This window comes from Carlito syrichta, unplaced genomic scaffold, assembly GCF_000164805.1.
Source record: "Carlito syrichta isolate Samal-C Ts95f unplaced genomic scaffold, Tarsius_syrichta-2.0.1 Scaffold137276, whole genome shotgun sequence".
NCBI classification, from domain to species: Eukaryota; Metazoa; Chordata; class Mammalia; order Primates; family Tarsiidae; genus Carlito; species Carlito syrichta.
The window spans coordinates 315,643-329,061 of record NW_007081372.1 but is presented as its reverse complement, the minus strand read 5'-3'; the positions used below and the strand labels follow the sequence as shown (position 1 = coordinate 329,061).

Sequence of the window (13,419 nt, the reverse complement as noted above, 5' to 3'; positions counted from 1 at the left end):
TGGCCGCTCCCGGCCACCGCAGCCTCGACCTGCTGGGCTCCGGTGATCCTTCCACTCAGCCTTCCAAGTAGATGGAACTACAGGCACATGCTACCACGCCTGGCTAATTTTTTGATTTATTGTAGAGATGAGGTCTCTCCTGCCCAGGCGGGTCTTGAACCCGCAAGCTCAGGCAATCCACTCACCTCAGCCTCGCAAAGGCATGGGATTGCAGGCCGAGCCACCGAGCCCGGCTCCCGTTGTTTTCTTAATGCTTACACTACTCTTCATTTTTAAGAAGAAATGTTTATTTTTAACTCAAGTCATGATTAAGGATAGCATCCAATAAGACGAATGGCAATTTACTTTGCTCAATAGTTTATGAAGTTCAGTTTGGCTTTAAGCCACTAAATTTGGGTTAGGTCTAAATGGGAGAATTTGGTGCGATGCCATTGCATCTGTGTCTAGTAATTGCAAATATTTTAGGATTTTTACATAGTACTCTAGGGATCCTTGAGGCCTCCGGGGTCAATTCTAGTAGGCCCTTAAGACTGTCTGAAGCACAAAGACTGACTGAAGCATTCATTCATTCGCCTTTTACTTTTACACATTTTTGAGTACTATATGCTAAGTTAGTCTGGGTGGTTCTAGGGAGTTATACTCTCAAGGACTAATGGTGTAGAAAACATAAATAAAGCATATATGACCTATATGTGATTAAAAAAAAAAAAAAACTATGTCTAAGATGATATGGGAGTACATGCAAGGGATCTTCCAGAGTGGGATAGCAGTGGCACCAGGGCAGCCTTTGTAGAAGACCTGAAGGATGAATAGAAGTTAACCACGAAGCCCAGGCAGTGGGAAAATCACATGTGAAAGAAAACCCAAGGCCGTTTCACGGTCCTTTAAGAAATTCAATTGCTCCCTGAAAACAAATTTAGGCTCCTGAAATTGACCTCAGGCTAAAACAATCTCATGACATCCTTCATCATATCGGACCTGGAGTGCTGGTTTCCTTGCAGGCACCACAATGTGATCCATTCTTCAAAAATGAGGGACAGAAAGTGAACTGGGAAAACAGCAGTTGAGTTAGCAGTTACTTTTTCTCCCTCTTACAAGCTACTAAGATCTAATTCTTTTTTTTTTTTTGAGTTGGAGTCTCACTCTGTCGCCCAGACTGGAGTGCAGTAGCCACTTCCGGCCATCCGCAGCCTCGACCTGCTGGGTTCCTGCGATCCTTCCACCTCAGCCTTCCAAGTAGCTGGAATTACAGGCATGCGCTACCACGCCCGGCTGATTTTTTGATTTATTGTAGAGATGAGGTCTCGCTGCCCAGGCGGGTCTCGAACCCACAGGTTCAGGCAATTCACTCAACCTCAGCCTCCCAAAGGCGTGGGATTACAGGCTGAGCCACCGAGCCCGGCTAAGATCTAATTCTTTAAATATTTTTTTGTTATGTGCTTTGTTTTGGGCAAATATATATATTTGCAATGCCCTCTGTAAATCCCACCTCTTGAATGAATCTTTAGCTGTGTGATCTATTTTTATTATTTTTATAGTTTCTTGCTTTTTGTTAGGTTTATGCCTTAGGAGGTATTCTTGCATTCAACACATAACTGTGTATTTAATGGCCACTCTCTGCCACCTCTGCTCTGTACACTGTAGAAGGCCACCAACTTCAAAGTGCTCATGTGCCAGAGGGGGAGACATATGAATATAAACAAAACAAAACAAAAAAAGAGACCCTTGTATGCTGTGGAGAAAGTATAATAAAGTATTATGATAGAGTGTGATGATGAAGAATGAGGGTGGGTTCTGGCAAGGAAGGTCAAGAGAAGTCTATAATAATGTGATATTTGAACTGTGATTTGGATGATGAAGAGATAGCCCTTCAAAGATGTGAGGGTGACATTCTGCAAAAGGTAGGTTGGGATTGTGTTGGGCCTCATGGGCCATGACAAATACTTTGAATTCAACTCTGAGTGCAAGTGGTGAATTATTGGAGAGTTTTAGCATGGTGGCAGCATGATCTGATTTGCTTTCCAAAAGAACATTCTGCCCTGGGAAGACTATCATATCACTGTGGTAGGAATGAAACCAGGGAGCACATAGAAACTATAATAGTCATCAAGAAGGACAATGGAACGGAACTGGATTTTTACAGTGTGGGGTACAGAGTAGGTGCTCAATAAATTTTTAAAGGTATTGCCCTCTCTCGATACATTTATCTTCATATGAGTGTGTGTGTGTATGATACATGATTTTATTCAGGGTTGATCCACATAGTCACATAGTTTAATGTCTGACACAGGGTGGAGCATGAAGGTTTAGACTCTTTTGATAGAAATATATTTTTTCTTATTCTTATCTCCTCTCTACCCCCACCTGTGATCCCATCTTCCATGTGCATTCCTCTCACTCATACTGCCTCTCACTCCTAGTATCCTCTTGCCACAATTTTGCTTTCAGCCAAAATAACGTAGACTAGAAGATGATGATGACACATTTTTCCTCAATGTATTTCTGGTTTTCCCAGACCCAAGAAGCTGAGTATCAAGGACAAAGAGAATGGGCAGAAACTTGAGGGCCACAATAGGCCCTGCCAAGTTTGTCAAGAAAAAATGGAACTAAATTCAGTGTTGAACTATTGTATCGCTACTGTAGATGAAGTTAAGAAGAAAAGTGAGGTGACAGAAGTTGAGGTGATGACAACTTGGGGTATTCTAAGACCAGGGTTCCTGGAGTAGAGCTTGACATGAGAATTATTGCTGAGGTAATTTATTAGGGAGTGCTATCAGGAAAAAGGGGTTTAGGGAAGGCGGTCAGGACAGGGGAATAAAGTTAAGTATGAAGTAGCTTTGTCCTAATCTAATGGTGAAGCTCTGAAGCACAAATTATAACACAGTTAGTCCCCTATGAGCCAAGGAGGCTGCCTTTTGTGCCCCCGTTCCAGTTAGTCATTGACTCAGGTCTGTGGGAGAAGTTGATTGGAGAAGAATCTCCCAGAAGATTCCCCTCTAGTGAGAACAGCTCTCTGGGGAAGGGAGAGGTTGGGAGCCAGCATTCAGACCTTGTGGTGGGATATAAACACTGGCAGGTGATCTTATTCTGCTTAGGCTTCCGTAACAAAATACTGTAGACTGGGTAGTTTAAGCAACAGAAATTCACTTCCCACAGTTCCGGAAGCTTGGAAGTCCTAAAATCAAGGTGCTTGTAACGTGGATTTTATTCTGTCGCCTCTTCTCTTGGCTTGTTGGTGGCCCCATATTGCTTTGTGCTCATATTGCTTTGACTTCTTTATGCAGGTGTGAAAAAAGAGACAGTGATTTCTCTGGTATAAGGGTGCTAATTCCATCAGACAGAATTGTCCCCTGATGACTCATCTAATCCTAATTACCTCTCATAGTTTCCATCTCCAAACATGGTGACATTGGAAGTTAGGGCTTCAACATATGAATTTGGGGTACACAGAAACATTCATTTTATAGCAACAGGTATGAGAATTCCATGTGGGGCATCAACTTCTGCTATAGGTAGTGAGGGTCAAAAGAGATGGACTTGGCACTGATAACACCTAGAGAAAATCCAAATGGAGTTGGAAGGCAGAACAGAGAGATTTGGTAGGATGCAGCATTCACATTCAAGCTTCACAGGTGAATTGAGGTGGAAAGCCCGACATTTCAAATCAAGTAGGAGGTGAATTGACTCACACACACATAAAAAAAGTTTATGTTATATTATCCTGACATTCGTTAAATATTTAGAATACTGAAGAGTTTTAAATTCTAAATCACAGTTATAGAAGAAATGTTCTAGGAAATAATAAAAATAAATATATAACTTTCCAAATTAACTGTAATAATAGCACAACCAGGTTGTTTAGTGAACATTGTATGGTTAAGGTCATTTATATTCTTTGCCTCTTTGAAAAATGTCAGATCTAGAGGCATATGCTTACATGACTTCCTGTGCCATGGCACTTAGTATTTTAAAAATGAGAAAAGGGTATCAACAAATATGTTGCCTTTAAGGATTTTTCTCCTGTAGAGAAAACACACACAATACCCATACCCATTATATACCTACACATATGTGTGTATACACACAGGCACACGTATGCTCTTGTATGCACACACATATGCACATCCATACTTTGTCTCATTCCATATATACGTTTTTGTAGTATGAACCATTATGAATAGAAAGGGTATATGCTAGCCTTTAAGTAATTAATTAATTATTTAGTCTCACTGTCCCCCAGGCTGGAGTGTGGTGGTACACTAACGGCTATCACAGCCTTGGCCTGGGCTCAGGTGATCCTCCTGCCTCAACCTTTCAAGTAGCTGGAACTACAGGTGTGCACCACCACAGTTGGCTAATTTTTTGACTTATTATATAGAGACAAGGTCTTGTTATGTTGCCCAGGCTGGTCTCAAACCCCTGGGCTCAGGCAATCCTCCCAAAGTGCTGGGATTACAGGAGTGAGCCACTGCGCCCAGTTCTAGGTTGGCATTTAGACATATATAAAACATAATTAAATGTGCTACAGATTGACAAACCAGTTTGTGTTGCAATAACTGCAAAACAAAGTGTTTGATTTAAAATAAGAAAGAGTAGTAGTCAGATAAATATTGACTATCTGTAGTCACATACTGTGGTTCTAATGTCAACACAAAAAGTGACAATTTGGTGTGATCAAAATTACTCTTGAAAGCCTCATAAATCTCTCATAAGTTGCAATATTTTGCCAGCATTGACATCTTTGTTTTTGTTGTCTTCCCAGCAAAAGAACAGATTACTGTTTCTTTGTCTGAACAAATGAGGTAGTTTGTGTTGAGGAGTCATGAGAAATGAAATCACGTGTACTTAAACTCTGGGTTCACATTTGTACAACAAGATACTCGCCCTACAGGAGGCCGAGGGAACTGACACTGACCAAAGACAGAGGTGCATTTCTTCCCTGTACCCTTGCTGTGGGAGCACTCATTACCAGGGATGCCAAAAAATAAAAAAATGTTTGCACATTTTAAGAGATATTTGCCATATTCACAAATGTCTAGACACTGATGTGAGCACCTCCTGTAATTGCAGAAGTCAAATATGACTTGTATTCACCTTACTATAACAATTTTAATACAGTTTTTTTTCCTTTCTTAAATGTGTATACATTTTTTGGTACCCTCTGTATATGGGGGAAACAGAGATGCATGGTGGTAGATTTGTTGACATTCTTTACATTGTTCTCCCTCCCCTTCTCTTTTGCTCTAGCTCCCTCCATCTATCTCATTCCCCTGTGTTTGCTGAACATGTGTAGTAATTTCAAACATATTGCAACTCCAGGATATATGATGTTCTGTTTTTATGCATCTTTGTTTCTATACATCTTTATTTATGTATTATTTTTGAAATGAAGTCATACATCAAAATACCTGTATGTGTGTGCTGTTTGACTTTCAGAATATTCTGTTATGAGCATGAATTTCATTTCTAATCGTATCATGTCATACTGTTGTGTTCTTGGCCCATCTGATTGCAAAAGGAATCATATGAACAGAAGGTGATTGTTCTATTTTGTAATCTCATGCACTATTCAGCTCCTATGTCCTGACGTCAGACAAAGAATTTTTCCAATGGAGATTCAGTAAAATCATTCTCTGAGAGTTTAAGTGAATAATCTGCTTTATTCTTAATGGTAGACTGCAACTGGTTATGTGTATTTCCTACCAAGACTAAAAAGTGTACATTTTGAATGTTTTTTTCATAAGGGCGGCTTCAGGCTTGTTAAAGTCTGATGATTTTGACATTGTGTTTAAGAACAATTTTAATGCTAGTTGAAGTCTTCTATGCCAAAGGAAAAAAGTCAAGTTCTGAAAGAATACAATCTTTTTTATGGCATTATCTGCACTTGAAGAGAACCCTCTAAAATATTCTTTGTAGGAATTCTATTGTGGTTGTTACAAAATTTCATCTGTTGGTTCAACACGTTTCCAAGCAAGCACAATTAAAGGCACTGGGTAAATTGTAGTAAGGAAAACCGTGGCCTTGACCTCATTAAGCTTACGGTCTCCTGGCGGAGTGATAGACCGAAACCAGCTAAAGAAGTAGCAATTGAGAGAAGTGCCTGAGAGACAAAAGACAGAGTTCAGAGATAGAGAATGAGGAGAGGTGAACTAACTCATGGTGTGACTAGTAAAGGATTGTTGGAAGAGACAGATTTCAAGCTGAAACTCAGATGAAAAGGGTTTACCATGAAAAGAGCGTGAAGCAGAGTTTTCAAGGCAGAGATCAGCAAGTATCAAAATTCAAGGCATAAAGTAGCTTGGGCGTTTCAAGAACTGAAAGGAGACTAGTGTGGTTACGTATGTATATGTGTGTGTAAGGGAGGGATGGGGGAGGTGTCATGAGATTAGGTTAGAAAAGTAAACTGGATCCAGATGATTCAGAGCCTTATAGGCTTTGGTAAAACATGGATTTTGAAATAAGTACAATGGGAAGTCAACAACATTTTTAAGTGTAGAGAGTCGTTATCTGATTTGAATTTTTAAAATTTCACTTTGGCTGCTTTTTGGAGAAAGAAATATGTGTGAACATGTGCCCACGTGTTTGTGTTTGTGATTAAAAATGGAAGCAGTTAGACCAGTTGGAAAGCTACTGGAGCTGTCTTGTCAAAACATAATGGTAGCCTAGACCATAGTGTGGTGATGGAGATGAAGACAAGGAGACAGACTTGAAATATTTCTTGGAGGTATTATCTTCTGGATTTGCTGATTGATTTGATATTCAGATGGAAGGAGGGTCAGGAATCAAATGATCACTTTTCTTTGTCTTTTTTTTTGGTGCAACTGGGTGTATCATGGTATCACTAATATCAGGTTTTAGAGAGGATCACTTTCCAGAGGGAGATTATGTTCACTTTTAGACACCTAACACAAAACCTACTGCAAAATTGATTAATTCATCAAACATTGATTGAGCTTTACCATATGCCAGACATTATACTGTACATTAAGGATATCTGATGTACCTACAGTTATGGGATTACAGAGATGATATATTTCAGAGTGCTAGAAGGGACCACAGTTAGGCATGACCCAGTCCAGCATCCTCATTTTATTTTATTTTATTTTTTGAGTTGGAGTCTCACTCTGTCATCCCAACTGGAGTGCAGTGGCGCACTCCGGGTCACCGCAACCTCGACCTGCTGGGCTCCGGCGATCCTTCCGCTCCAACCTTCCAAGTAGCCAGAATTACAAGAACACGCTACCATGCCCAGCTAATTTTTGATTTATTGCAGAGATGAGGTCTCGCCAAGTTGACTGGGCGGGTCTCGAACCCACAGGCTCAGTCAATCCACTCGTCTTGGTCTCCCAAAGTGCTGGGATTACAGGCTGAGCCACCAAGCCTGGCCTGGCATCCTCATTTTAAAGATGAAGGGTAGAATTTGAAACATTTAAGTTCTCCAGAAATATCAAGACTTCTCTATAAAAATCATGATTATTTTAATAAAACTTGATAATTGTGACATTATTATCCCTAAGAAATATGATAAATCTGTACTCATTTTCATTTTAATGAATTGTTACAACTAGTACAATTAAAACACTTTCTGATTTTTTTGAAGTCATGAAAATATAGGTATTTACAGCCAGGAGTTCAGTGGACAACACTGTCATTGGTTTCAACCAGACAAAAAATTTGCAAGAACCAGACACCATGTTCTAATTAACACATTTTTCACTAAGGCATTAATAGCAGACAAAAGGGGAATTTACTGCTTTTTAAAAAATATTATTAATGGTAGTTTGCTAACTATCTTGGAGCATTTTAGAAGGAATTTTTTTCATACGTAATAGAAAGCTTGAATGAGGGAAAAAATACAGGGGACCAAAAGAAAGAATTTTTTGTTGTGAAATGCAGTCTTGATTTTTGTGTGTGTTGAAATGTTTGTTTAAGGTTCTATTTAATGTTATAATTTGAGATATTTGGTCAAAGAATAAGTAGGCAGTGATGAAACAGTATGTTGTGTAGATTTGAACAATTTAAATACCAAAAGACCAAAAAGATTATTTAGGGTGGTCTAAATCAGTACACTTATTATCTAAATTTTATTACAGCATTTATTGTTCATTTAGAGTGTAGTTTACTTGGCTTTTAATACTAGGTCAACTACTATGAAAGAAAAGAGATGAAAGTTCCTGCCCTAAGGGCATAACAAACTTGAAACATCAGGCATGATCTAATCTGCACACACACAGGCACATACAGGAATGTTTCCTGCAGTAAACGGTTACGATCACAGGAATGCCCTGTGGGGCAAAGGAGGTTTTAAGACCTCCTTTTGTAGAGTTGGGGGTCTATTAATCAGAAGGGCATTTCAGTATAAAAAGTGAAAAATGTGGATATTGAATGAGACAATTAATAGTCAGGTGATCTACTTGAAGCTTAAAAGTCATTTAAAGAGATAAAGATTAAAGCAAAGATGAAGATAGGTTGGAGTGCATGCCAATGAAAGGGGCAAAACTACTGACAAGACGGTTGAAATTATCAAAATAAGAAGAAACAAAGACCAAAATTCTGCTTCATCTCTGAAACTGGAATGACAGGACTGAATTCAAAGAGCTCAAGGCCCAGTAATGGAAGGTTTACCCTGAACTTTCAAGCAAGAAAAACAAATAACTAATGGCTGACAATGGGAGCTTCATGGAATGTTTAGGTGGGATTGTGTACATAGAAATTGATTGAAAAATTAGTGGTGAAAATCAAGACCTGACACAGAGCTTGTCTTCTCAAATCAGTCACAAATAATAAAATAGAGGATCTGTGCATGAATATGCCTGAACAGGAACATTCTGTGTATGTGTGTGTTTTTGGTTAACCTATGTCTTTGTATCCTCATCAAAGACAAAAGGGTAAGAGAGAACTTCTCACTTTCTGAATAAATGCTTAGAAATAAACATTAGAAAGAATTTGGAAGAAGTTTGAGGACAGGAGAATCTCTTAATCATTTACCACTTTTCCTGGCTCTTCCAGAAAGTTCACCTCCTCTGTTCTTACTGGGGCAGTTTCAGCATCTCACATGTTAATTAATATTTTTCTTATAAAGAACTCATTTTCTTGCTGTGTATGTGTTGTATGTACATCCTTGTACTCCTTCACACATAACCTAAAATATTCTCCATCATGTTAGGGACTGGGGTATACCACTTCCTCCAGAAGTTTGAGGATGGATGTAGGGGAAAGGAACTCAACTGGCCAAGCAGGTTTTTTGTTTTTTCCTCAAATTTTTCCTAAAATTTTCCTGCATTCATTCCTGACCAGCCAAAGAAACTCTCAAGGGATACTCTGGGGAAAGGAGGGTAGAAACTTCTTGAGATATGCTCACATATGTAAAACAAATGTCTTCCACTGATGCTTTAAAAATAGTCTCTTTCAACTTGAACATGTGTCAGGCTAGTGCTTGCCTGGGTAACCACAGGCCTGCTCAGGCAGGTCCCAATCAGTGCACAACAGACAGAGGCTGTTATCTTGGAGAATTCTGTATTTGTTGGTTTTGTTGTATTTTGTTTTTGAGTTGAAGTCTCACTCCGTCACCCAGGCTGGAATGCAGTCGCATGCTCACGGCTACCCCAGTGTCGACCTGTTAAGCTCTGGTAATCCTTCCACCTCAGCCTTCCAAGTAGCCGGAACTACAGGCATGCACCACCACACCCAGCTAATTTTTGACTTATTGCAGAGATGAAATCTCACCAAGTTGCCTGGACTGGTATCAAACCTGCAGGCTCAGGCAATCTACTCACCTCGGCCTCCCAAAGTGCTTGGACTACAGGTTGAGCCACCGAGCCTGTAATTTTTTTTTTTTTTTTTTATGCTTCTTAACACATCACCTCTAGATCTTTCCCATTCTTTAGTTTTACTTGGGAAAAAAGAGTTATCATCACCCAGCTGCCAAGCTCATTTAAGAAGGCAGGAAGGTACAACAAATTCTCTCCAAGTTTCCTCTGAGCAATATTGTTGTTAGGTCTGTGGTTTGCATCTAGAAATTTGGTCAGTGAGTTGATAAATATTTTTCACTCTTCCTCTCACTTTTTTCTGAAGGATAAGGGTGGTTTAAGAGGGACTTGAATATAACAGAGAGCAACTTATTACTCTTCTTTCTTTTTGTTTGCTAACTAGGGAAGTTCATCAGCCTGATCATGGAGGAGAACAATGACTCCACGGAGAACCCCCAACAAGGCCAAGGTCGGCAAAATGCCATCAAGTGTGGGTGGCTGAGGAAGCAAGGAGGCTTTGTCAAGACTTGGCATACTCGCTGGTTTGTGCTCAAGGGGGATCAGCTCTATTATTTCAAAGATGAAGATGAAACCAAGCCCTTGGTGAGTAAGAGAATATAAAAAGCATGGTGGGCCTGAGAGAGCCAAGTAGCGGGATTTGCTGGACGCTGATGGAGACCAAGGCCAACCCAATCTCCCTGGTCTCCTTTAGTTCACAGACATCTTTTCACACTTCTTCCCGTTGTTTGCTTTGATTTGGGAATGATGAACTTGCTAATTGAGTCCAACAGGCAGATTGAGCTTGTCTAATATTAATTTTAATTTTTACTAGGCTGGAAGAGAATGTCTGAGTCCCTCTGGCAAACTTACTTCATGAGAAAATTCTAATGGATGTCTGCTAGGAGGTATATTATAGCCAAAACATTTTCTTTTTCTGAGGAATAAGTTGAAAGCTTAGATGTGCAGGAAGACTGTAAGTCAACTTCGGGTAGTTTCTGAGACATCTTTGGTATCAATTCTCTGAGGCTTCCCTCCACTTAACTCACATAAAATATGGATGTGGTGCTAAACTGAGCATCACTTATATTCCAACAGCATACCTGAGATACTACTCTAGGAATAGTCTCTCTGTTTCCTTCTCATTCCTTCATGGGTCTATATTTGCTTACTTACTTATTTTCTCAGTCATAAGTCTCAAGATTGCAATGAGAGAGGAGAAAAATCTCCATCTGCATTTTTTTCATCTTTATTTTAGTTTCATAGGGTAGGCATGTGTGTTCATTACATGGGCACGTTGTGTGGTGGTGGGAACTGGGTCTCAGGTGGCCCATTCCCCAGATAGTGAACATTGTACCCCAGAGGTAATTTCTGAAGCCTAATCCTCCCTTCGTGCCCCTCCCTTACCTTATTTTTATAGCTACAATAGCTTTCTTTGCTACGATCATTACTTACCAATGGATGAAACATAAACAGAGGCAGTTTTCCCTTGATATACATCAAGAGAATAAATATATCCAAGAAGAAATCTTTCAGATTAGTTTATATAAACATCCCTATCAGTATGTTCTTGAGGCTCTTTCCTCTTGTGTTAAAGTTCAAGAACTTAATTAGGAATTTGGATCAAGGCTCTGCTTTAGTATCTTAAATTCCTGAGGCATTATCATTTCACAAGGTTCTCATTCCTCTAACTGAATTACATGGAAAATAGTAATAAATGTGCGGGCTACAAATCCCAGTCTTTTTAATTTTTTTTGAAATTGCAACTACTTTTTGAGTATTTATCAGGGTCAGACTTCAAGCTACTTTACATACATTATTTTAGAAAATACTTAAGATAGATGTGTATTATTAACCTATTTATGCGTGAAGAAACCAAGGTTTAGATATAATGCAGATTACTCAAAGTTAAACAGATGGTGGGGGCCGTAATTTGCACCACTTTAAGTCTGAGTTCATATGACTTCAATCCAAGGCTTTATGAGTAAATTAATAAGAAGGTCCCATATTGGTATCTTGACAGAGTGCATTTCTACAGCTGTTATCTCACTTGTCACTGTAAACCAGTGGGGAATATGGACATTATTTTTTCTTTTTTAGAATTTTTGTTTTCAATTTAGGTACACATGCATATTTGTTACATGGGCATATTGTATAGTGGTAGGGATTGGGCCTCGGGTGGATAGTGAACATTGTGCCTCATAGGCAGACATTATGACTACAGATGAGGAAGTTTGGGCTTAGCAATAATAAGTGACATAACCAAGATTATATAAAGATCAGAGGAAAAGTCATGGATTCTTTAGTCTCTTATCTTACCCTTTGGGGTTCTTTTCTCATTGCACCTTGTTTTATACTATCTAATAGATTAAACTGTTGTCTTGAACATAAAGTCATTTTTACCAGACTCAGATACTGAGATCAGGTTAATGTAGAAAAAAAACATACAACACGGGGGATCCAATGAGATGACTTTAATACAGAGGAGCACACTGAATAGAGGAGAATTATGAATAAGACTCCATGTTTGATCCCAGGGACTCTTATTCTGTCATGAACTATGTTGTTAACCAGAATAGGTACAAATTAAGTGGTTAATTAAGCCCCATCCAGGAGCTAACTATGGCATGAGGGGAAACAAACAGAGCAGTCAGGAGCTAAGTGAGTGGAGAATTAAAGCAGACCAAACAAATGTTGTGACTCTGGTGAGCTCAGAGCATCTTCTAGTAATGAAGGTAAGATACAGTGGGTCAAGCCTGAGGTCAATGTTTCTCAAATCTAGGAACCTGCAGATGTCAGAGAATATGTACATAAACAATTCTTCCCTAAACTGTTCAACAAGGATGTTGTCATATTCCCTGGGCTGTGTTCCTCTATATAATATCTCACAGATAGTATTCAGTACAATGTGATTATTTTGATTTAAAAAATTGGAAATATGATCAAAGAAGGCAAAATCTTCTGATTAATTGAATGAAAATCTGTCTCAAAATGAAAATTACTTTATTTCATAATATTTCTTAGATAAATAGCATTTTTATATTGGTATGTCACCATATCTGTAGACTTATAACTAATATGAACAAAATGGAGTTGTATTGACAAAAAAAATACTAATTCTTTTGTAAACCAGACATAGGACATCCCATCCCCCACAAAAATTGGATTTTTCTTTCTACATATTATTTGTTAAAGATTTGCAATTGATAAAGCAGGTAAAGTGTGTGGCAAATAGCTTTGAATTATTTTCTTTCTTTTTGAATATACTTCATGGCAGTTCAGACACTGATAATTTTAACTTTGTACTTTTAATTTTAATATTTTACACTGTTTAAGCATATTCAGACAAAACAGATTAAAATCCAATAATCTCCATATCAAAGAGTACTTACCAGTTTAAGAACATTCTATTTTGTCCTATGAGTGAACTGACTCCTTACATGAAAGTAGACTCTTTAAGTGAGTATAGATGCTAGCAGCATACCTTTGAATGAGTTAGTGCATGAGTCAGTGAAAGAGACCTACAGTGGCTCAGAGTCAGGGCCAGAACCAGGCACTCTGAGTAGTATGGACCATTCTCAACTTCATACATCAAAACTATACCTCTACTTTAAAAAATGAAGTTTAAACCACATTAAGTAAATCCTATAGTATTGCATTACAGAAAAACTTT

The 13,419-nt window shown here is 38.7% G+C and overlaps 1 protein-coding gene across 1 annotated transcript in view; it reads left to right on the top strand.

Moving 5' to 3' along the window:
- The first annotated feature begins 10,163 nt into the window (after positions 1-10,163).
- Positions 10,164-13,419, top strand: part of LOC103251216 (rho GTPase-activating protein 24-like) — a 149,669-nt gene continuing 146,413 nt past the window's right edge. Inside the window, exon 1 of the mRNA XM_008049809.2 lies at positions 10,164-10,352. Within this exon, the coding sequence (XP_008048000.1) occupies positions 10,173-10,352 (180 nt within the window). The 5' untranslated portion in view covers positions 10,164-10,172. The remainder of the gene's footprint in view (positions 10,353-13,419) is intronic.